Raw genomic sequence first — 26,487 nt, 5'->3', positions numbered from 1 at the left:
ATTTTGCCATTATTGCTATAGCTTGAACTAATGCTTCCACCCAACTGCAAAACAATCTGTGTGAATGGTTTTCTAAAAGAGAAAATGAGGCCAGCCCCGGTGGCCTAGTGGTTAAGTTCAGTGTTCTCTACTCTGGCTGCCCTGGGTTCGGTTCCCAGGCACAGACCTACACCACTCATTGGTGGTCACACTGTGGCAGCATCACACATATAAAATAGAGGAAAATTGGCACAGATGTTAGCTCAGGGACAATCTTCTGCAAGCAAAAAGAGGAAGATTATCAACAGAGTTAGCTCCAGGCCAATCTTCCTCACCAAAAAGAAAGAGAGAGAGAGAGAAAATAATAATAAAAATAATAAAATATGGATGTAGATAATAAAACTGTAGAAACACAATAAAAGATGCCAGAATCATACAGAAAAAAACTAGCATTTCCAGAAATAACAACCTGTGGATTGGAAGACCCAAGACAAGACAAGGCTGGAGACACTTCCAGCACCTAATCAACATTGCCAAGAGGAGGCGTGAAGCGGGCCGTAATGTGCATCCTGTGTTTACTGTGTGACCGGCACACTCTGCTGCTTTTCAAACATCGGCTCCTTCAGTGCTCGCAACCCCCACGGCAATGGGCACCAGCACATCCACTTTGCAGACTAGAAAAGTGAGGTGCATGCAGTTACTCAGTCAACTGTCAGCAGTTGGTCAGTCCTTGAGCTGGGGTTCTGGCTGGACAGCCAGCTCCCAGCAAGGAAGAACCCGCTTCAAGGTGGTTTTACCAGGCAGAAACTTCACGATGACAACCCCAGTGTCTTCACGTCCTCTCCTCTCTCTACAGATGCATGTTAATGATGCTCAACTTTCCTTTGAACTGCGACGTGCACGGTCCCCTCTTTGTCAGTAACATCATGACAATGGCCAGCCTGGGGTCGGATGGGAACTGAACTTGCATTTTAGGTTATTTTCTTCTCAAGCCCAATTTAGTTCTGATCAATCCTCTGACACTGGAAAACGGCTCTTCTGCTCCGGCCCCGAGGAAACGCCGGGGAGATAAATTAACGTTTTAGCTCCCCGAGGCCCTGGACTCGAGGAGGAGCATCCACAGTTGACTCAAACCCGTCTGGGAATGTAGGGACACGAGAGGGTGCTGTGAGGGCCTCACTGGTGTCCCGTGCCCGGCTGGTGACCCCCGCCAGAACGTGAGGCCGAGGTTCAGGACGATAGCCGTCATACGGAATGTGGTAGAATAATCACGCATGTGGCAGTGACCGTAAACCGAGCCCCTGTCGTATCGGGAAGCACAGATAGTCCAATGGCATCCACTTACCTTAAAGCTTCTGTCCTCAGACACCGAGACGAGCACTCGTACTCGCCAAGCACAGAACTCAGCGGCAGTCACGGCGCCCCGGTGGCCCTCCAGCTCGGCTGATGTCGACAGGCTCTGGGAGAATTGTGAGAAGATCAGTAACTGAACGTTCTGGTAATTATTGTCATTAAGAAGTTACCTATATCCCACAGAAAGTAGTTTCTGTTAAAATACATCCTACATTCCTTAATCCCCTCTTCCAAATTTGAAACTGTCTGTATATAGACCCAGAGGTTAAAACTCAGATGGCTGAGCTGAGAGGCGAGCAAACACCACAAGAGCAGCAACTTTAAAAGACAAAAGTGAGGCCAGACTGGTGGCGCAGTGGTTAAGTTCTCATGCTCCACTTCAGTGGCCTGGGGTTTGTGGGTTTGGATGCCAGGTGCAGACCTAGCACTGCTCGTCAAGCCATGCTGTGGTGGCGTCCCACATAAAACAGAGGAAGATGGGCACAGATGTTAGCTCAGCAACAATCTTCCTCACCAAAAAAACAAAAGACAAAAGCTAACCCAGGCCGACCCTAACCAAGCCATGGAGCAGGCATCTCTTGGCCCTCCTGCCCCCCGCACAGTCCACATCTGGCATGCTGGACCACCCAGGACAGCCCTGCAGAGGTGGGAGGAGGGGCTCCACTCCACCTTCACTCCCTCTCCCGCCCCATCAGTCAATGGGTGTCCACCCCACGCTCGGTCCTTCAGATCGCCCTCTCTCAGGCAGTTACTAAGACAAAACCACACGGTGTGTTCAGGCTACTGAGTCATCCTTCTTCCTAAGTCCTGAAGCCTCTCACGGTCCAGGCAGCCCCAGAAGACAGTGTTGGAAGCCAGAGCTCCCCAGCACTTGAGAGACAGGGCAGTGAGAGCACCCCACATCCTAAAGGTCACAGCCAGCCCCCAGAGGATGTTCCTGTGGGATCCAGGCACCTGCAGGGGGTAGGGGGCATTCTCCTTCAACTTCACATTCAGTTTAAATATCCCCTAATATACACGCAGAAAAATATTGTTTCCTTTTGGTATTTTATGATTATATATATATATATATATATATATATATATATATATATATTTTTTAAAGTTTTTATTTTTCCTTTTGTTCCCCAAACCCCTCCAGTACATAGCTGTATATTTTGGTTGTGGGTATCTTCCAGTTGTGGCACATGGGACGCCACCCCAGCATGGCCCAATGAGCAGTGCCATGTCCGCACCCAGGATCCAAACCGGTAAAACCCTAGGCCACCTGAAGTGGAGAGAATTAACTTAACCACTGGGCCATGGGGCCAGCCCTATGGTACATTTTATATTAGTTAAAAGTATCTTTACCAAAAAGCATTCAGTACTCAAAGTCTTTCAAAAAGAATTTCATAAACTGTTTACTACCTAAGAACACTGATAAGGCAATGTGACCTCTTCACGTACTTATGGGCAGCCCCCCGTGTCCATTAAATTATCTTCCCATGGTAAATCGGGTCACACTTCATAAGCCTGCGGCTAAGGAGACACAAAAAGAACGACCACTTCGGGCCGTATTCACTTAGGAAACCGGAACGAACGTCTGCTGCCTCCCTCTTATTTCCGTGGACTTCCAAGTGAGCGGCTGAGACCCAACCCCGGGCTGACCATTTTCTCTTCCTGGGACACCTCATCCCCGTGAAACGCTAACAATGCTCAGTGTCCTCCTGGTTCATTTTGGTGAGTTTTGTTACACTTGGCGGAGCCACCTAACGCCAATCCATTTAACCACCAACAGATGTTTGCACAAAGCGTTGTAAATATTTACAGCTCGAATACCAACCTATGCCTGAAGCTGTCACGGGCTAGCACTCTGGACAGCTCTCAAAGGTGCTCCCAGACCCTAGGACGCTCCCCACTCTGTCTGTGACTTCACTGACGACCTTAACCTTTTTAATGTGTGAGCCTCGATTTCACAATTTGGCCCAAAATTGTTTGAAAAAACCAATGTACACTCTGTACTCCAAACTGCCTGGCACACATTGGGCCCACCATCAATTCATCATCAGTTAAGATTTTATGACTAACATCCTTGCTAACGTAACTTTTTAATGTGGATATAGCAAGAAAACTCTTTTCAGGCACACAGCTTCGTTAACTGTATTCGTTCGGGAAGCAGAAGACAAGGCATGATACCAGGCCTCGGGTGATCTATCTCCAAAACCAGTGTCAAGCAGAACACGAATCTGGAGGAGAGAGAAGGCCCCCTGGGCCCCAGCCCACCTCCTGCTCTCCAACGCTTGGAGTTCCTGTAACGGGTCAAAGGAAGCTTACCATTTCACAGCCAGATACGAGATTTAAAAATCACAGAACCTGGAAGGGTGACACATTTACTGAAACTAAAGAAAGGAGAATGTCAGGGAAATAAACATCTTACTGAACACGTTTGTCTAAAGTCATCCCTGATACCCAGATCTCATGTAAAGTTTTCACAACTTACGTAAAATAGCAGTGTTGAATATGAGTGGCTTTCCAATTGCAAGATAAAGATATGCTTTCAGTCATTCCCCCTAACATCTTTACAAAAATTCGCCCAATTAAAAATACTGCCGAGGGGCCGGCCCGGTGGCGCAGAGGTTAAGTGTGCACATTCGGCTTCGGCAGCCTGGCGTTCTCCAGTTCGGATCCCGGGTGTGCACATAGCACCACTTGGCAGGCCATGCTGTGGTAGGCATCCCACATATAAAGTAGAGAAAGATGGGCATGGATGTGAGCTCAGGGCAAGGCTTCCTCAGCAAAAAGAGGAGGATCGTTGGCAGATGTTAGCTCAGGGCTAATCTTCCTCAAAAAAAAACAAATACTGTTGAGACAAGGCAGGCAGGACCTCAGCACCTGGGAGGCCCCATCAGGTCTGCGCCCCACTCACCTCACGCAGGTGTTCAATCTTACCTCCACATCCAGCACCAGTATTTTGTTTCCGGCACATGCCGCAACCACCCGATCATCCGGACAAAACCTTAAACAGAGCACCTTCCCCAGAAGGGTGCGCATGACCGTCCCTCGAGGAGTCAGCCCTGGAGGGAGTTTCTGTCATGAGTGTCAGGTCATCAAAGCCTCCTCAGCATGAGCACAACCGCCGTGCCCTCAGGGGAAACACTGCCAGTGCAGCCCCATGCTAAAATCACACGCAGAGGAACCGGGAGCTGCAGTAGGATGTTCGCTCTTTGAGAGGATTGGAAATGTTGAATATAAATAATCTCCTGGGAATACGCGCAACACAGCAATTGTCCGCAGGGAAACGACTCAGCGTCGTTAAGGATGGCAGTCTTCAGGAAGGCTGCACGTGCCCACACGTGGAGGGCGTCATGCAGACTGGACTGTGCGCCCCAGTCCTCCCTCTCCGAGGCCACCGCGACTGCATCCAGCCTTGTGACCTGCTTTGGCCCGTGTCAGGGAGGCAGAAGGGACAGTGTGCCCATCTGAGTCTTGGCCTCCAGGGCCTCTCTACCACAACGAGGACATCTCCAGGCCGATCTGCAGGTCCCAGTAGGGCCACTGGGGACCAGAATTGGACCCTCTGGCTGCTGAGTTGAGAATAAAATGCCTGGCTGGAGGGGCAGGTGGAGCAGGCAGGCAGGTAGAAGGCCAGCGCAACAATCCTGGAGAGGCTGCCGGTGGTTGAACCTCCATAGTGGCAGTGCAGGTGTGAGACGTGCTCAGGCTTTGGAGATATTTTGAAGGAAAAGCAGATGGAGTTTGCCATGGGTGGATGGGGTGTGAGAGCGAGGACGAGGGATGACGCCACGGTTCCCCGGAACCACTGCAGGAAGACGGTGAGCAGGATAGCTTGTGGGATAAGGCGGATCAAGACAGGCAAGTGGGCGATGCTATGAGACATCCACAAGGACGTGTGCAGGGCCAGGTCACACGTGAGGCCGAGGCTGGGAGGGAGGGCTCAGCACAAACAGAGGTGGCAGCTGTCAGTGTATTTGCATTTCCAAAACCTAGAGAGCTGGATGCCATCATGGTGGGGGCGGGGGGGGGGGGGTTGGGTGGAAATGCTCTCTAATGGGGAGAAGGAAAAGCTGGTATGCCCACATTGGGAGGTGGGAGGATGAGGAGGAGCCAGCAGAGGGGACAGGGAACAAGGGACCAACAGGATCCCAGGGCTGAAAACCGCCCGACGACACAGTGCTCTGAGGCCACTGGTCATGGACCACGTTCTCAGTACAAAAGCAACCCCAAATCATTCCTGGACATACAGGTGCCGTTATGCAGCACACCAGCCACGTGGGCCCCCAAACCAACCTAGCTGTGCTGGATCCTGCCTGGCCGCATAGCGGCCACCGATGGCCTACGGCTCATGGGAAACCCTCCCCCATAGCCCTGAAGTACAAGGCATAGAAGGGGCTTGTCCTGATCCCACTGCAGAGCTGCGGGACCCAAGGAGCAGTTCCAGCATGCCCGCCATGCAGGGTTCCACAGGAGGGTCAGCATCATGCCTCAGGGCTCAGCTTCTGCCCACCGTCCTGGCAGAGACCACCACGCGTCAAAGTCCACGTGAGGTTCTGACGAGCAACTTAAAAATACACTTTGGGAGTACAGCCCCTTCTAACATGGAAGACGGCCTATTTACAAAGACCTCTGCAGGGAGCAGAGAACTAACGTGTGGGTCACTATTCACATGCACGTGTGTGTGCATATATATGGATGTGTGTACTACATACGTGTATGTGTGTAATGTGTGTGTGCTACGTATGTATGCGCGTGTGCTCGTATGGGCATGTACTGCATGTGTGCGTGTGTGCATTGCGTGTATGTGTGCGTGTGCATTACTATACACACATGTGCTTATGTATGTGGGTGCTATATATTATGTAGCACATATGTATGTATGTACATATGCACTATAAACACATGTATCTGTGCCTGTACTATGTGGCCTCTATATATGCTTGTGTGTCCCACATGTGTACGCATGCATCTGTGTATTATACACACACGCGTAAGTGTGTTGCATGCACATATGTGCACTGTATATGTATGTGTGTATGTACTATACGTATACATGTGTAGGTACCTGAGTATGTACTATATAGGTATGTGTGTGCATACTGCATATGCGTGTGTGTGCTATACATGTGTATGGGTACCCACATATGTACAGTACACGTATGCATGTGTGTGCTATACATGTGTATGGGTACCCACATATGTACAGTACACGTATGCATGTGTGTTCTATACATGTGTGTATGGGTACCCACATATGTACAGTACACGTATGCATGTGTGTGCTATACATGTGTATGGGTACCCACATATGTACAGTACACGTATGCATGTGTGTTCTATACATGTGTGTATGGGTACCCACATATGTACAGTACACGTATGCATGTGTGTGCTATATATGTGTATGGGTACCCACATATGTAGGATGCATGTGTGCGTGTGTGTGCTATATATGTGTATGGGTACCCACATATGTAGGATGCATGTATGCGTGTGTGTGCTATATATGTGTATGGGTACCCACATATGTAGGATGCATGTGTGTGTGTGTGTGCTATACATGTGTATGGGAACCCACATATGTAGGATGCATGTGTGCTTGTGTGTACTATATATGTGTATGGGTACCCACATATGTAGGATGCATGTGTGTGTGTGTGTACTATATATGTGTATGGGTACCCACATATGTACAGTACACGTATGCATGTGTGTTCTATACATGTGTATGGGTACCCACATATGTACAGTACACGTATGCATGTGTGTTCTATACATGTGTATGGGTACCCACATATGTACAGTACACGTATGCGTGTGTGTTCTATACATGTGTATGGGTACCCACATATGTACAGTACACGTATGCGTGTGTGTTCTATACATGTGTGTATGGGTACCCACATATGTACAGTACACGTATGCGTGTGTGTGCTATACATGTGTATGGGTACCCACAGATGTACAGTACACGTATGCATGTGTGTGTGCTATACATGTGTATGGGTACCCACATATGTACAGTACACGTATGCATGTGTGTTCTATACATGTGTATGGGTACCCACATATGTACAGTACACGTATGCGTGTGTGTTCTATACATGTGTGTATGGGTACCCACATATGTACAGTACACGTATGCATGTGTGTTCTATACATGTGTATGGGTACCCACATATGTACAGTACACGTATGCATGTGTGTTCTATACATGTGTGTATGGGTACCCACATATGTACAGTACACGTATGCATGTGTGTTCTATACATGTGTATGGGTACCCACATATGTACAGTACACGTATGCATGTGTGTTCTATACATGTGTATGGGTACCCACATATGTACAGTACACGTATGCGTGTGTGTTCTATACATGTGTGTATGGGTACCCACATATGTACAGTACACGTATGCATGTGTGTTCTATACATGTGTATGGGTACCCACATATGTACAGTACACGTATGCATGTGTGTTCTATACATGTGTGTATGGGTACCCACATATGTACAGTACACGTATGCATGTGTGTTCTATACATGTGTATGGGTACCCACATATGTACAGTACACGTATGCATGTGTGTTCTATACATGTGTATGGGTACCCACATATGTACAGTACACGTATGCGTGTGTGTTCTATACATGTGTGTATGGGTACCCACATATGTACAGTACATGTGTGTGTACTATACATGTGTGTGCAGGTACCTATATATGTAGTACACATGCAATGTGCACATATCAGTGGTGATACCCTGATATTGGAGTGCTCAAACTACAAATTAAGTGAAGGTGGGGTATAAACTATTATATATGCTGTTGTCTAAGATCACTTGACATTTGATTTTTGGAGTAATCCTACAAATTCTCAATGTAACTGCATGAAATGCGAATTCTGTAATGTGGTCCTCACCTAACTCTTCAGCTCCATCTGATGGATCTCTGCTAACATCACCAAGCTCCAACCATATGGGCTCATTCTCAGCTCTTCCAACAGGTCAAGCTCTTCACAAGGAGGGCCGAGCCCAGACAGATCCCTCTGCCTAAAAAGCTGTTCCAACAAGCACTGTGCCACTCCCCATCACCGACCCTTCCACTGGGCTCCCCTCATCCTCCAGCTCAAACATCAACTCCTCAGATTACACCACGTAAACGTGTCCTGCCACGTTTTCTGTCAACACCTTACTTGCTTATTTGCCAACCACTGTGTCTCTGTAAGGAAAGAATATTTCAACTTGCCTACATGTTTTCAGAGTTCTGCAAAAATCACAAATTTCAAAATAAGAAAATCCATAAGATAAAAACTAATGAGCCTCTGACATCAGCTTCACACACAGCAAAGGTCAGTAGATCTGAATGGCCCGGTGTGCTTCCGAGATAGTGCATCTAGCTTAGATGTCCGGTTTCAGGGATAAAGCAGTAAAAATGATCCCAAACTCCTTTATGCTACCAAGTGTATCTAAGGATGAGTTGTTCCCTTTGTACATTCTTTAAAATGTGTTTTAAATTTCATTTACCTTCAAGCACTTTCTCTCTGCATTCATCCAGGTTCCACATTATAACACAGTCTTGTGATGCAGAACAGATTAGAAGCGGATTCGCTGTGTTTCCAAACGCCACAGCAGTAATTGGCTGCTGGTGCCCTCTGAGGATTAGACGCTGAAAAATTAACAAAAAAACAAAACATCATACATTATAGATAACATTTAAAGAACAAAAGAACATAACAACCTAACCTCAGACCTAATTATATGGAATGAATTTTTCAAACATATTTATTAATCATTTATTAAAATTCCTGTTTATGTACTACTAAATTATTCCCTCATGTTAACCATTTCACTGTTACTCAGTATCACGTGCAATGCACACTAGGAAAACGATGCAGGTGACCTCACCCCTCTATTTCTTCATTATTTATTAATTAACAAATGCATATTGCATCCCCACTGCATGCCAGAAGAGGTAACAGCTGTGATGGATATTGAAGGATAAGGAAAATAACAAGGATTTGACAAGAAGAGGAGAGAATTCGGGTCTCCGGGAAAGCAAGGTACGTTAAAGAAACTGCTGATGCAAGCAAAGTAACAAGATGAAGGGAGAGAGAGGTGGGGCTGGGGTATGAACAGCCTGACCACCATGTAAGGAGTCTCAGTAGAGCTCTAGGAAATCGGAAGCCAGCAAAAATGTACAAGCAGAGGCGAGCAATGGCCAGATTTAGTTTCTAGGACATAATATGGTTGCAAGTGTAGACCAGAGACTAGAGTAGGGGATCCCGGCAGGACCAAAACATTCCAAAGGAGAAGCAATAAAGGCCTGGATGAGGCAGCAGAGCTGGAGACGGGGAGGAGATGACAAAGTGAAGACTCGGTGACCAACGGATGTGGAGAGATGGAGCAGAGGAGTCAGCGTTACAGGGGAAATCCTGGGTGAACGACGGCAGGAGGAAGATGGGCTGGAACCGGGGTAGATGAGGTTGTCTGGTCCACGGTAAGCAGAGGTGCGTACAAGTGGAAAGTACGTAAACAGGAGGCAGTGTGATAACGTGAGGACAAGGACAGCTCCACCCTGGTCACGGCAGGCTAGTTCATGGTTACCAACCCTCCGGGCAAGAATGACAAGAAAAAAATGGACAAAATTTTCAAACATATATATGTATATTTTAAGGCATCTTGGAGTAATAAATTAAGATCACAGAAAAGAAAACTGAGGGAAGTGGTCCCAGCACCTGAGGCCACTTCTCCCATGAAGACACCTATCAAAAGGCAATTTCTGACAATTCCAGCAAAGGCAGTTGAGAAGCTGAGATATTTATGGGGCTAAGGGCACAAAAATGGTGTAATTAAATCCATCATTCTCAGGGGGATAAACAGAAGCATCTTATTGGGAGAAGGACCAAGAATTCTGTCACCTTACAGAGTACTTCTGAGAACAGAATCGATAGCCTCAAGCTCGAGGACTCTATCCATTTTTCCTTTAAAACCCTATGGATGGATTTTAATAAATTCCTGCTTTAAAAAAAGAATACAACCTACCCAGGTGGAGGAGTGGCATGTTGCTCCACACCGTTGGCTAACAGACCAAATGAAACAAAATAACCCTCACAGGTGCTGAAACCTGTCTTCTGGGATCACTGATGCCCTCGCCAGCCAGCTGTCAGAAGCAAACAAACTCTCTCTGGAAGAAGTTAAGATCATCCAGAGCCTCAAACCAGCTGTACTTTTTTTTCATATGTAATGTCCAGCAATCAATCAAAAATAATCAGGTATTCAAGGAGACAAGATCATCCAGTCAAAAACCAAGAGAAAGAAGACACCATGGAAAACACCCACATGCCGTCCAGATGGCCTTGAAACCAACCCAGAACTGACCTAGATGTTAGAATTGCTATATAAGGATGTTAAAACAGTCATTATAACTTTATTCCATATGTTCAAAAAATTAAATAGAGGCACCGAATATATTAAAAAGACCCAAGTCTAACTTCGAGAGATGAAAACTAGAATGAGAGATGAAAAACACACTGAGAGGATTGACAGCAGATTAGATGTTGCAGAAAAAGAAATAGATGATTTGACTAGGCCTATGTCTACTAAAGAAAATGAACCAATAATTAATAACCTTCCAAAGCAGAAAGCACCAGGTTCAATGGTGAATTCTACCAAACATTTAAGGAAAAATTATACCAATTCTCTACAGCCTCTTTCAGAAGATAGAAACAAAGGGACTACTTCCTAACTCATTCCATGAAGCCAGCCTTATCTAATACCAAAAGCAGACAAAGATATTACAAGAGAAGAAAACTGTGGACCAATATCTCTCATGAAGATAGATGCCAAAATCTTCAACAAAATATTCAAAATATTAGCAAATCAAACCCAACAATGTATAAAAAGAATTATACATCATGACCAAGTGAAATTTATTCCAGATATACAAGGCTGATTCAACATTTGAAAACCAATTACTATAATCCATTACTACAGGCTAAAGAGGAAAACTTACATGATCATATCAATAGATGTAGAAAAAGCATTTTGACAAAATCCAACGCCAATTCATGAAAAATTCTCAGTATACTAGGAATAGAGGGGAACTTCCCCAACTTGATAAAGAATATCTACAAAAAACCTACAGCTAACATCATATTATCATAACATCATACCTCACCATTAAGTGAGAAAGCAGAAGTGTTCCACTACGATTAGGAACAAGGCAAACATGATCCCTCTCACCACTCCTTTTCAACACTACACTGAAAGTCTTAGCTAATGCAACAAGAGAAGAAAGGAAATAAAAGGTATACAGATTGGGAAGGAAGAAATAAAACTGTCTTTGCTCACAGATAACATAATCTTCTATAGGGAAAATCCAAAATAATTGACAAAAAAAAAACTCCTGAAACTAAGCAATTAGCGCAAAGTTGCAAGTTACAAAGTTAATATTAAAAAGTCCATCATTTTCGTCTATATCAGGAATAAACCTGTGAAATTTGACATTTAAAACACAATACCATTTACATTAGCACCCCAAAATAATGAAATACTTAGGTACAAATCTAACAAAATATGTACAAGATCTCTGAGGAAAACTACAAAACTCTGTTGAAAGAAATCAAACAACTAAATGCATGGCTAGGAAGACTCTATAGTGTCAAGAGGTGTGTTCTTTCCAACTTGATCCACAGATTCATGCAATCCCAATGAAAATCGACAGACTGATTCTAGAGTTTATATGGAGAGGCAAAAGACCCAGAATAGCCCCACAATATTGAAGAAGAAGAACAAAATTGGAGGACTGCCACCACCTGACTTCAAGACTTCCTATAAAGCTACACTAATCAGGACTGTGAGGTGTTGGTGAAAGAAAAGACACACAGATCAATAGAAGCGAATAGAGAGTCAGAAATAGACACATACATATAGTCAACTGATCTTTTACAAAAGAGCAAAGTCAATACTATAAACTCCTACAAGATAATTTAGGGGAAAATCTAGGTGAATTGAGTTTGGCAATGAATTTTTAGATACACCAAAGGCATGCTCCACCAAAGAAAGAATTGATAAGCTGGGACTTCAGTAAAATTAAAATTTTCTGCCTCACAAAAGATACTATTAAGAGAATAAAAAGACAAACTACAGATTGGGAGAAAATATTTGCAAAATACATATCTGCTCAAGGACTGTTATCCAAAGTACACCAAGAATTCTTAAAATACAACAATAGAAAAACAACCCAGTTAAAAATTAGGCCAAAGACCTTAACAGACATTTCACCAAAGAAGATATACAGATGGCAAGTAAGCATATGAAAAGATGCTCCACATCATATGTCATCAAGGAAAGGCAAATTAAAACAGCAATGAGACCGCTACACACCTATCAGAATGGCCAAAATCTGGAACACTGACAACACCAGATGATGGTGAGGATGCGGAGCAAGAGGGACTCTCACACATTGCAAAAGGGTGCAGCCACTTTGGAAGACAGTTTGGCGGTTTCTTACAAAATGAAACATACTCGTAACATATGATCCAGCAATCATGCTCCTTGGTATTTACCTAAATGAATTGAAGATTTATGTCCACGCAAAAGCTTGCACACTGATGTTTATAGCAGCTTTATTCATAGCTGCCAAAACTTGGAGGCAATCAAGACATCCTTCCGTAGGTAAATGGATAAATAAGCTGCGGTACATCCAGACAGTAGAATACTATTCAGCACTAAAAAGAAATAAGCTATCAAGTCATGAAAAGTCATGGAGGAAACTTAAATGCATATTACTACGTAAAAGAAGCCAATATGAAAAGGTTACAGACTGTGTGATTCCAACTTTATGACATTCTGGGAAAGGCACAACTCTGGAGACGAGAGGTCAGTGGTTGCCAGGGGTTAGGGAAGAGGGAGGAATGACGAGGCAGAACACAGAGGATTTTGGGGACAGTGGAAATACTCCATATGATACTATAATGGTGGATACATGTCATTACACATTTGTCCAAAACCAAAGAATATACAACAGCAAGAGTGAACCAATGTACCACACCCAGTGAACCAGCTGGGTGACGATGATGTGTCAGTTGTTCATACAGCTGATAGGTTCATCAATTATAACTAATGTACCATCTGGTGGGGGCTGTTGATAATGGGGGAGGCTGCATATGTGTGGAGGCAGAGAGTATATGGGATCTCTGTACTTTCCTCATAATTTTGCTGTGAACCTAAAACTGCTCTTAAAAAAAATAGTCTTAAAAGACAAAAAAAAGATGCAAACAGTAGCCAAAATTTCAGAACAAGAAATATTACCAGAGATAAAGAATGCCACTTCATAATATTAATGGGATCAATTCATCAAGAAGACATAAAAATACTAACGATTTACATGTTTAATAATAGAGCTTCAAAATACATAGAATGACACTGAGGGAAGAGATATACACAAATTCACAGTTGGAGGCATAGATTTCAATACGCCTCTCTCAATAATTGTTAGAACAGTGGCCACAAAGTCAGCAAGAATACAGAAGACTTGAAGAATACTATAAACCAACTTGAACTCATTGACATTTATAAAACAAAAGACATGCAAATATTCATAGCAACTTTATTTATAATAATCAAAGCGAAAAGAACCTACACGTCCACCAACAGGAGAATGGATAAACAAATCACAGAGCATTCATACAATGGAACGCTACTCAATGATAAAGAAGAATGAACTATTGACACATGCAACAACGTAGATAAGTCTCAGAATAATTACTCTAAATGAAAGAAGCCAGACAAAAAGAGTAAATACTGTCTCATTCCATTTATATAGAACTCCAGAAAATGCAAACTAATCTAAAACTTTATATTTAGAATACATCAAGAACTCCTTTGAATCAATAGGAAAAAGATGGATAATCCAATAGAAAAATGGCAAGATATTGAACACAAACATCATTTAATCTTTATAAAGATTAAAAAGAGAAAATGTCCAAATGGCCAATAAGTGTGCAAAAAGGTGTTAAAAGCCATCAGTCATCAGAGAATTGCAAATTACCATTAAGTACCACTACACCCACCAGAGGGATAAAATTAAAAGGGCCAAATGCAGGTGAGGGTGTGGATCAACTGGAACTCCTACACCATTTGAAGAAGTACAGGTTGGCATAAGTGCTTTGGAAATCTTTCTGGCATTATCTAGTAAACTAAACATATGCATTCCCTATGACTCAGCAGCTGTACACATATGTGTACCAAAAGGCCTATGAAGAATGCCTGTAGCAGTCAAAATATGGCAACAAAACAGATGTCCACCAACAACAGAATAGATAAAGTATAGTCTATCCACACAATGGAATACTACACAGTAATGAAAATGGACAATGTGGATGACTCTCATAAACAAAATGGTGAATGTAAGAAATCAGCACAAAAGAAGAGTAAAACTAACCCATAGTCCTAGAAGTCAAGACACAGTGACCTTTAGGGAGGAGAGAAGGGAGCACTGATAGAGAGGAGGCCCAGCCTGGGTGGTGGTTACCCAGGATCCACGTTGTTACAACCACTGCTATGTGCACTCAAGAACTAGGACACATTTTCCTAAGTATTTTCTCCTTCACTAAAAAAGTGAGAGAGATCAGCCAGATATCTGAATGTAGATCTTATCTCAGAGAAAAAAATCAAAATATAGATTTCCCTTTATTAATAACGAATAGCTTCTACCATCAGTAAGGTGATTGCCAGTATGATTGAAAGTCAAAGAAAAATTTCAAAGTAAATACAGTTTTGTTCCTATGTAACTGTAATCACTGTTCTCAAATTCCTGAAGCCCAAAATGTAGATAAAAATTATCCAAATGCCAAGAAAGATTCATAGAATTTACCTTTTCATTTTGTACAATGAAACCTGTTCTTATTCAGAGTGTTCAGATAATGATATTAGTCATGAAATAAGCTTTAGAATGAAAACTAATGGTGTCTTTAAGACTCTATCAGTTGGGGCCGGCCCTGTGGCCTAGTGGTTCAAGTTCCACGCACTTCCCTTCAGTGGCCTGGGTTCGCAGGTTCAGATCCCGGGTGCAGACCTACTCCACTCATCAGCCATGCTGTGGGGAGACCCACATACAAAATAGAGGAAGACTAGCACAGATGTTAACTCAGGGCAAAATTTCCTCAGCAAAAAAAAAAAATTAAAACTCTATCAGTTTGACATACAAGATTCTGCAATAAACATAACAAACTTCCTTAAATGTGTTGTAGTAAAAACCTACAAAGGTTCGACTCATCTTGATTGTGTTACAATGAACCTTTTCTTGCTCATATTCTTACCAAAGAATTTTTTTAATAAAGTTATTCCAGAACTTTATTTTCTAAAAATCAAAACTTAATGTAATGATTTGTTTGTTGTTAACATTTTTCTCCCGTACTTGGTAGCTGAATCCATGGAGGGTAACGTTACCCAAACAGTAACAGAGCAATGGCAAGGTGATGGCAGGCTCTATGTGTCATTTGACTTAACAAGAAACACACACAACTTTTCAGATACCTGGTGAGAAGGGTCCTCGGTGTTCCATATGCAAAGCTGGTTTCCATCTAACGGGAAGGCACAGTGCTGCACACCGCAAGCAAGCTGCACATGGGATGCGGGCTCCTTCGACTCAACCAGGTATTTTTCTATGACTATGTCACCTACACAGCTGTCATTGGTGGAGGAAATCTCTTGTGGTTCTTCCATCCTCAACCTGAAAAGACAGAGTATATACAAGATGCCTGTGGGTCTGATATTTAACATAGACAATAGTCTGTTATTAACAATTACTAGTGTGATTACGCACATACACAACACATCATACCTACTTACTCACCTCTCCCTCCCACTCCCAAGGAAAAGCAAGAGAAACCACTGAAAATCCTTGGGGTTCCGTTTCCTGACTGCTCCACTCCTCTCACAGGTTTCAAATTAAATGGACCATGATTCAAGTCCCACTATTTCCACTTAACAGACCTTGCTTAGACCTGCTGAGTCTGCTTCCCAACTGGAAATGGGGAGAGCAACGACCTCACAGAGGCGTTGTGCAGATTAAACGATGCTCTGTAAGGCGTAAGTCCAGCACCGGCACTGAACAGGACCTTCAAAAAGTTGTTACCGAAATCGATTTCTATTATCAATGGCTAAGACACAAAGTTACTTTCTAAATTGACCAAGCAAATTAGTTGGTGATAAACTGCAATTAGAATGTGGATCTCCTGGGTCCAGCCCCACCGCAGAGTGGTTAAGTTCACACTCTGCTGTGGCCTGGGGTTTCACCAGTTCAGATCCTGGCCGCGGACTTAGCACCGCTCATCAGGCCATACTGACGTGACGTCCCACACAGCACAACCAGAAGGACCTACAACTAGAATATACAGCTATATACTGGGGGGCTTTGGGGAGAAGAAATACAAAACAAAGAAGATTGGCAACAGATATTTGCTCATGTGCCAATCTTTAAAAAAAAAAAAAGAAAGAAAAGAAAAGGAAGAGAGAGGGATCTCTTTAAAAAAAATAATAATGTAGATCTCCTGTTGCTAACCTGGGGTTTATCCAACTATTTCACAACATTCTATGTCATTAAAGTTAATTATCTCGGGTTATATAATCACTGATTCACAGGCTGTCTTACAAAGCATAAATTAATAAAACAGTGACAAAAATAAAAAATGTTTCAGGCTTCTGTCCCACTTCACAGTCAATTACTTCACCAACATGATCTTTCTAGACACATGGAGCAACAGCCCTGGAGTCAGCCTTGACTCTGCTCTGCCTCACACCTCCTTCCAGGCACTGGGTACACTCAAAGCTCAGCCACGGCTGTGCAACAAGGTGCTGAGCGAGCACTTAACCATCCAGTCACCACGCTGGTTGTGTTGACTCAAAGGACCTAACCATCTGGTCACCATGCTGGTTGTGTGGATTAGGCCTGGACAGGTTTCATGGGGAAAGTAGAAGTTAAGACCAACGAAGACTATGAGGACATTGACCAGCAGAGATGGGGTGAGGGTAAGAAGAAGGAGGAGAGATCATCGTCCAGTGGAGAGAGGCTGGCATGGTCAGCAAACAACAGGCCAGAAAGAAGGGCTTACACTTAAGCTTAGTTTTCATTAGAGAGCTACTGAAGGTTGTTGAACAAAGAGGTGAGAAATCTAGAGCTGCCATTTAGGAAAATGCACATATCAATCTGGCAGCAACACGCAAGGTGGTCAGAATCCAGAAGGACTTGGGTGGGGACGAGAGAGGGCCACACCCCCAGCTCCATGTCCACGGGATGTGGCTCAGGGAGCCTGGGAGGTGGGCACTGCAAGAACAACAGGAGATCACCCCACACCCTCAGGTCTATGGCCCTCCTGTCCTCTGAAGACATTTTCTATCTCCAATTTCTTGACAGCACGACCACTTTCCTAGTTTCCAGGGACGAAAGCTTCCGTGAAGGTTAACTCCTTCCTTTCCCTTGCCCCTCACACCCAGTCCAGGCCCCAACCCTTACTTTCTTCTAGGGGACTTTCAGCTTTGGCCCTCAACACCCAGCAAGGGAAAGATCACGCAAATCCTAAAAATAACAATCTATTGCTGTCACCTAGTGGATTATCTGCCCAAGTCGCAATGGTTCTCTCTTTTGGGGCCAGAATCCCATTAGACCCCCAAGGTAAAGAACGTGGAAGCTGGGTGCAGACCAGATTCTGCCTCGGAGTGTTGAGCAGGAGTGGGTGTCAGAGAGTAGAAGAAAGCAGAACACAGGAATCTAGGCCCACCGGCTCCCAGTGTCTGGCTCTACTCCTTACGCCCTGAATTTGGTGAAGTATCCCTTTTTTTAGGCTATTCTGTTATTTCCAACCAGAGAGTCCTAAACAATGGACTAGCTGATTACATTCCAACAGTGAAAAGAAACAGCAAACACTGACCTGGTGTGAATGCCAGATGCCAGGGGTGGGACTTCCCCATCACAGAGGGGAACAGGCCAGGACCCACAGGCTGGAGCTCCCATGGAGCCCCCACCTCCATAGGAATGTGTGGACCTAGAACCCCCACGACAGCAGTGAGGATGGCAGGAAGGGGCAGACACAACAGACTACCTGCACCCTCCTCACTCAGTCCTGACTGGCAGCCTCTCATTGGCTGCTCGTCCCACTAAGAATAAAGTCCCAACCTGCACTGTGTTCCTCAAGGCAGCAAGTCTCAGCCCCATCGCAGGTCCTCCCTCCTTTGATCTCTTTCCTCCATCACACTGGCTTCCTCTTGGTTCTTAGAACACAGCTGGTTTTTCTCTCTTCAGGGCATTAGGGTTCTCCTCGAGCTCTCTACCTGCTGGCCTCTTCCTACCCTTCAGGTCCCAGCTGAGCACCACACACACCCCTCCATTTGCTGTCACCACTCCTTCAGCCTTCACACACCCTGACCCAGTTTACCCTTCAGAGGCAGGACGTGGAGCCAGATCAGGCCCCTGGGCTGCAATCTCTAGCTGTGCGTGTGACCCTGGGTCAGGCCCCAGGGCTGCAATCTCTAGCTGTGCGATCCCGGAGCAGACCCCTGGGCTGCAATCTCTAGCTGTGTGACCTTGGATCAGGCTCCTGGGTTGCCATCTCTAGCTGTGTTTCCCTGGATTATGTTCCTGGGTTGCAATCGCTAGCTTTGTGACACTAGGTCAGGCCCCTGGGCTGCAATCTGTAGCTGTGTCACAGTGGGTCAGGCCCCTGGGCTGCAATCTCTAGCTGTGCGACCCTGGGTCAGATGGCACCAGTGTTTGCAGGGACTGCAGAGAGGGAAAAACTGTTTGGGGCTTCCAAACGGGGCAGGTGGGTTCTGTCACAGCTCTAGATGGAGAGTGGATCCGCCAGGACCCACCACCTGGGTGATGGGTGGGGTGGCTGGGATCACTTCCAAGCCCGCAGATGCAGTGGTCACAATTTAAGAAGACAAAGAAGAAAAACAAAATGTCCTACTTGATATATTCTATTGGAAAAGAAGTCAGGAAGCACTTTCAACAGGAGACCTGACTAGAAACTCTCATTGTAGCATCTGTAAGGCCAAGATACCAGGCCGGTGGGGAAACGTAATGGACATGGTTCTCGAAGCACAATCAGAGGCCTGATGAGCCACATAACAATGTTTTCTGTCATAATAAATCGGAGATGTTCAAGGAATTGGAGATTCTGCAGTATTTGCAGAAAAACAAGACAAAAACACGTGTCGAATATTTTAAAGCACATTCTTCTCCAACTCACAAGCTTGGTTTGGTTTTACTTATTTATTTTACATTTGACAAGACACAGTGGTGAGCTTCATATAAAAAATAGCTAAGTGTTTTAAAGCTATGATGATTTGCTCTGCAGATTTTACAATTTTAAAGTAATGAGTACTCAGTTCCGTGGCGGGCACGTGGTAGGTGATGGCTGAAAGTGCCCAACGGGATGGAACAAAGCTACGGGGCCTCCCCCCACAGCTTCCTACAGGCATAAACTATCTTAGGAAACAGATGAAAGAATATATCTAAAGTCATAATTGTTTCAAAATATTTAAGAATCCACCCATCAAACTGTGATTAGATTTTGTCTTATTTTTTCAACATAAACTTCTGTGCACAAGGACTGTCTTAATCTCTTCTGTGATCCCTATAGAATTTAGCACCATGATTTGCAAATAATAGTATTTGTATACCAACTTACAGTTTACAAATTGCTTTCACAGGTATTATCAAGTACATTTGTGTATATCGATAAAACCATTATATCATTTAATTCTCACATTAACCCTGTAAAGTTGTTAAATATTTTTTTTTCCCATTTTGCAGGTGAAAACCAAAATCAGAGAGGTTGGTAAGTGATACAACTAGTTAGCAGAATCGAGACAACTAGCCTTTGCATTTCTGACTCCTCATCGGTGGCCTCTCTACTGCAGCCCACACGGAAGACTGGTCCTTGGATGAGACCTCACAGTTCCATTTGAGCTGAGAGCATCAGCCATGAGGGCAACGTGCTGAGGGAGGAGCTCAGGGTTGCAGTCAGACAGACTCGCATGACATCCCTGCCCAGCTGCTCACAGCTGCTCTAAGTGGCTTGCGTCCCTGCCAAAGCATATCCAGACGGCCAACCACTGCAGGTGACCAGGCTCAGGGCTGCCCACACACAGCCTCTCGGGAGAGCCCGGCCAGCTCAGTCCTACTCACTCCTCTTGTTCTGACTTGAGAGCACTTGCTCACCCCCTGCACCAAATGCTCAGCTCCCTGCAGACTTTCCTGGGACATAGTTTTAGTTTTCCTTTGCTTTGAGCCGCAGGCCATCCCAACTAATTTTCTACCCAACAGGCTTCCAGAAATCCTGCTTAAGCAGGAACCCCAGGACAGGACTCGAGCTTAACTGCGACAAAGTGTGGAGGAAGATTACCTTGAGCTTTGAGAAACAAATCATTTTAATTGTTCAAGGACTAGATAATCACTTGGGAAATAATAACAAAAACAAATTCCAGATGGATTGCGGGTTACAAAACACCACTAAAAGTCAAAAACAAATAGAAAACAGTGAAAAATCTGCAACAATAAAGACAAAGACTTAACATCCTTAACATTTACAAAGCTATTACAAACAAATGAGAAAAGGCCTAAAACCCATTATCCTGCAGCCAGGAAACCATCATACTTATGAGGCTGAAATCTGTAGCTATGTTGCACATTTAAAGGAACAACGAGGACGTGCACAATCACTATGATGCAGTGTGGTTGATATCAAAGTACTGTATGGGTCATAATAATTTGAAAAGAGTAAATTTTGCTTCACACCAGCATAGGTGCATGATTGTGGGCTCTCAGTTTACTGAATTTTGTGGGCGGGTCCTCTTGAAGAAAACACCTATTTAAAATCACAGATGCAGAATTCACTCAGGGACCTGCAGGGCCTCCGAGAAGCCCAAGTTCTTCATTTCATGGAGAATCCACTTGGATGACCAGGGAGGCGTCCATTGTCAGGGCTGGTCTGTCCTCATATGACAGTGCTGGGGGCTTGAGGAGACGGTAGGAGAAGAGGGCAGGAAATGGGGAAAGTCAACCCAAGAAGACAGAGAGGAAGTGACACTAAAGGGTAAATTAAAATTCACAACTGCTTTGGTCAGACCCCTGTGGTCTGTTCTCAACCATGTGAACCCCCAGTGCCCAGGCGGGAAGAAAATGTGCTTCCACCACTACTTTGTAAACCCATCTTGTCTTGTTTCCCTTCCCCCAGCTGAAATTCCTTTATCTCTTTTGTGTGTTAAAATGTGAGCTAAATCAGAATGTAAGTGTTTCACCCATTTCAAAGTGTCTCCCCTCCTTCCAGCCTGGCCCCCATCAAGGTACCACAGGGGAGGGTCTGCTCACCAGGCCGGGAGGGCAGGTGGCAGTGGGATGTGGGGCAAGAGGTGGTGAAGGGTCCAAGGTACTCTGCCTGGCTTTACATCCGTGTCTGTGGGGCAGACACATGCCCTTCTCCTTGTGTGTGGTGCTGGGTCCCAGAGGGACCTCAGACAACCTGCTGTTCCCCCATATGGCACAAGAAACCACAATGCCTCTTCCTGCCATATCCCTGCTCCTTGGCAGTCCTCTTGGGCATGGCTCTTTCTAGAAAACTGCAGAATAGCAGCAGCATCCATGGATGGCCCAGTGAGACAAGTGGCACCAAGGCAGGCTGGCCTTGTCCCCAGTGGGCCCCAAGCTTATTATGCTTAGCTCGGAGGGGCTGGAACAAGAGACAATCAGGGAAAGAAGATACCAGACACTCTGCTCTGGGTCAACAAGGCTCCTCCAGGAGAGCCTGCCATCTCCTTCATGAATCATGATGGTGGCTTGTGAAGGCAGAAGAGCTGGCCGAGCCGGCACATTAAAAGTAAGAACACTGCAATGTCAGCATCACAGTGGAGTGAGCTATTCCCTTGGTCACTCCTCACTAAGATGCACTCAAAGGACATTCATTGACCAACAGAGGATACCCTCACAGCACAGTGGGAAGTTTGAGAGATCCACACAGCCATACGTCTGAAGGTGGGGGTACTGGATCCCCAGGAAGCAGTGGAAGGAGGTGAGTAGATCTCCTCCCGCTCCCCAGCAGCAGGAATCTAGGTCATGGGTCCATGGACAGTGGCTGGCACATGACTCTAAGAGGAGGTTGGAGAACAGGCAGGCTTCCATGTGAACACTTTCTCCTTCAGAGCTGCATCCCAGCTCATGGGACTCTACCACACTGAGATGGCTCAGCCACTGCATGGGTGCCCCCACCAAGCCCAGCAGCCCAGGTGGGCCACCAGTGAGTGCAGAATGGGCTCATGCACACACAAAAATAGTGTCTCTCCCACCTGGACCACCAACTCGGCCAGTCAGCCAGAGCAGTGGATCTGCACCAGAGTGTCTACACCTGTGTGTGTGACCCACCAAGCAGTGGTGGCAGCCAGCAGGCAGACACAGTCGAGCCCTATCAGCACAACTTCCAGCAGATGTGGCAGGTTCAGAAAACACAGCTCTGCCCCCACCCCAGTGGTGGCAGGTGGAATCTGTAAGCAGCTGCTATCACTATAAACCAGCAAAGGTCCCCTTCATCAAACACCATGAAGAAATACATTAACACTCCAGACCAGAAGGAAAATAACAAGTCTCTAGAAATCAATCCTGAAGTCACAGAAATCTACAATCTAAATGACAGAGAATCAAAATAGTTGTCATAAAGGAACTCAACAAGTTACAAGAAAATTCAGAAGGACAGGTTAATGAACTCAGGAACAAAAGTAATGAGCAGAAGGAATTCTTCATAAAAGAGACCGAAACTCTAAAAGATTATGAAACCGAAATGCTAGCAATGAACAAAATGAATGAGATAAAAAATGATCTAGAGACCTTAAAAAACAGAGCTGATGTTGTGGAGGAGAGAATTAGTAATTGAGAGAACAGAAATACAAAAATGCTTCAGGTGGAGGAGGAGAGAGACCTAAGACTTAAAAAAAAAAAATGAAGAAATTCTCTGAAAAGTATCCTACTCAATTAGGAAATACAACATAAGGATTATGGGTATTCAAGAGGGAGAAGTGAGGGAGAAAGGAGCAGAGAGCTTGTTCAAAGAAATAATAGCTGAGAATTTCCCAAAGCTGGGGAAGGAAATGGAATTACAAATAAATGAAGCCAATGGAAGTCTTAATTGCATCAATGCAAAAACCTTCTCTAAGACATATATTAGTAAAACTGGCAAAAATCAATGACAAAAAATATTAATGGCAGCAAGGCAGAAAATAATAACCTACAAAGGAACCCCTATCAGGCTTTCAGTGGACTTCTCAGCACAAACCTCACAGACTAGGAGAGGGTGGAATGATATATTTGAAATCTTGAAATACAAAAACTTTCAGCCAAGAATACTCTATCCAGTGAAACTATCCTTCAGATATGATGGAGAAATAAAAACTTTCCCAGATAAACAAAAGCTGAGGGAGTTCATTGCCACAAGACCCCCACCCAACAAGAAATGATCAAGAAGGCCCTCATACTGGAAAAAAAAGGTCGAAGGTTTAAAAAGCCTTGAGCAAGGAGACAGACAGACAGACAAAATCAGAAAATTGCACCTCTCTATCAGAACAAGTTAGTAAACACTTAATTATAACATTAAAGATAAAGGGAAGGAAAGCATCAAAAATAACTATAAAGACTTCATTTTAGTCACAACTCACAATGCAAAACAGAATAATCTGTGACAAGTGCTTAGATGGGGAGAGGAGAAGGACAGAACCTGCTTAGGTAATGGGGAAAAGAGGCTATCTGAAAATGGGCTATCTCTTCTATGAGAGCTTTGGTAGAAACCTCACGGTAACCACTAAACAAATAATTAGAACAGAGACACAAGTGATAAATAAAGAGAAAACCTTCATAGAAAATCGCCAAACTGAAATGGCAGACAGAAATACAAGGCAAAAGAAACCGGAAATATAGAACAACCAGAAAACGAGATAAAATGGCAGCATTAAGCCCTCATATATCAATCATCACTCTAAATGTAAACGGATGGAATGCTCCAATCAAAAGACACAGAGGGGCTGGATGGATTAAAAAACAAGACCCAATAATATGCTGCCTTCAGGAAATACTTCTCAGCTCCAAAGACAAACATAAGCTTAGAGTGAAGGGATGGAAGACAATACTCTAAGCTAATGGCGAACAAAAGAAAGCAGGTGTTGCATACTTACATTAGACAAAGTGGACTTCAAGATAAAAAAAGACAATGAGAGACAAAGAGGGGCAGTATATAATGATAAAAGGGAAATTCCACCAAAAGGACATAACACTTGTGAATATATATGCACCTCACACAGGAGCACCAAAGTACATAAAGCAACTATTAACAGATCAAAAAGAAGAAATTAACTGCAAGACAATAACAGTAGGGGATGTCAACACCCACTTACCTCAATGGATAGATAATCCAGACAGGAAATCAACAAGGAAATAGTGGAATTAAGTGAAAAACTAAACCAGATGGACTTAATAGGTTTATAAAGAACATGCCATGCAAAAACAGCAGAATACACATTCTTCTCAAGTGCACATGGAACATTCTCAAAAACAGACCATGTGTTGGGAAACAAGGAAAGCCTCAATAAATTTAGGAAGACTGAAATCATATCAAGCATCTTTTCTGACCATAATGCTATGAAACTAGAAATAAACTACAAGAAAAAAGCTGGGAAAGTCACAAATATGTGGAGACTAAACATCATGCTACTGAACAACCAGTGGATCAATGAAGAAATCAAAAAGTATCTGGAGACAAATGAAAATGAAAACAAAACATACCAACTCTTATGGGATGCAGCAAAGGCAGTTCTAAGAGGGAAATTCATGCCAATACAGGCCTATCTCAACAAACAAGAAAAATGTCAAATAAGTGATCTTAAACTACACCTCACAGAACTAGAAAAGAATGAACAAAGTCCAAAGTCAGCAGAAGGAGGGAAATAATAAAAATGTGAGCAGAAATAAATGAAACAGAAACCAAAAAAAGCAGTAGAAAGGATCAATGAAACTAAGAGCTGGTTCTTTGAGAAGATAAACAAAACTGACAAACACTTAGCCAGACACACCAAGAAGAAAATTAGAGAAGGCCAAAATGAATATAATCAGAAATGAAAGAGGAGAAATTACAACAGACACCACAGAAATATGAAGGGTTATAAGAGAATACTATGAAAAGCTAGACACCAATAAACTTAATGACCTAGAAGAGATGGATAAATTGTTAGACTCATACAACTTTCTAAAACTGAATCAAGAAGAAATAGAGAATGTGAATGGACTGATCACAAGTAAAGATATTGAAATGGTAATCAAAAACTTCCCAAAAAATAAAAGTCCAGGACCAGATGGCTTCTCTGGAGAATTCTACCAAACATTCAAAGATTTAATATCTATCCTTCTCAAACTATTCCAAAAAACTGAAGAAGATGGAATGCTTCCTAATTCATTCTATGAAGCCAACATCATCCTGATCCCAAAACCAGACAAGGACAACACAAAGAAGGAAAATTATAGGCCAGTACCACTGATGAACATAGATGCAAAAATCCTCAACAAAATATTGGCAAACAAATTACAGCAATACAGCAAAAGGATCATACACCATGATCAAGTGAGATTTATATCAGGGACACAGGGATGGTTCAACATCCATGAATCAATGAATGTGATAGACCACATTAACCAATTGAGGAATAAAAACCATATGATCATCTCAATAGATACAGAGAAAGCATTTGACAAGATCCAACATCCATTTATGATAAAAATTCTCAATAAAATGGGTATAGAAGGGAAGTACCTCAACATAATAAAGGCCATATATGACAAACCCATGGCCACCATCACACTCAACAATAAAAAACTGAAAGCCATCCCTCTGAGAACAGGAACAAGATAAGGGTGCCCAGTCTCATCAGTCTTATTCAACATAGTACTGGAGGTTTTGGACAGAGCAACTAGGCAAGAAAAAGAAATAAAAGGGGCCAAAATTGGAAAGAAAGAAGTAAAACTCTTGCTGTTTGCAGATGACGTGATGACGTGATTGTATATATAGAAAACCCTAAAGAATCCATTAGAAAACTATTGAAAATAGTCAACTACAGCAAAGTTGC

The 26,487-nt window shown here is 43.7% G+C and overlaps 1 protein-coding gene across 31 annotated transcripts in view; it reads right to left on the bottom strand.

Moving 5' to 3' along the window:
* WDR27 (WD repeat domain 27) overlaps nt 1-26,487 on the bottom strand; it is a 167,303-nt gene that overhangs the window by 136,488 nt on the left and 4,328 nt on the right. For 30 of the 31 annotated variants that reach the window (XR_011504511.1, XR_011504531.1, XR_011504547.1 and 27 more), the window contains 4 exons: nt 15,868-16,063; nt 8,854-8,995; nt 4,261-4,385; nt 1,325-1,438 (listed from right to left, as the gene is read on the bottom strand). Coding sequence is in view for 15 of the 31 variants with exons in the window: in XM_070513808.1 (XP_070369909.1) it covers nt 1,325-1,438; nt 4,261-4,385; nt 8,854-8,995; nt 15,868-16,056 (570 nt within the window). In the remaining 16 variants the exon portion in view is untranslated. Of the gene's footprint in view, nt 1-1,324; nt 1,439-4,260; nt 4,386-8,853; nt 8,996-15,867; nt 16,064-26,487 lie in introns of those variants that run through there. The other variant, XR_011504672.1, reaches the window with a different exon arrangement.

Source organism: Equus asinus, chromosome 1 (assembly GCF_041296235.1).
Source record: "Equus asinus isolate D_3611 breed Donkey chromosome 1, EquAss-T2T_v2, whole genome shotgun sequence".
Classification (NCBI taxonomy): domain Eukaryota; kingdom Metazoa; phylum Chordata; class Mammalia; order Perissodactyla; family Equidae; genus Equus; species Equus asinus.
Note: the sequence above shows the minus strand (reverse complement) of the source record. Positions and strands in the feature narration are given on the sequence as shown.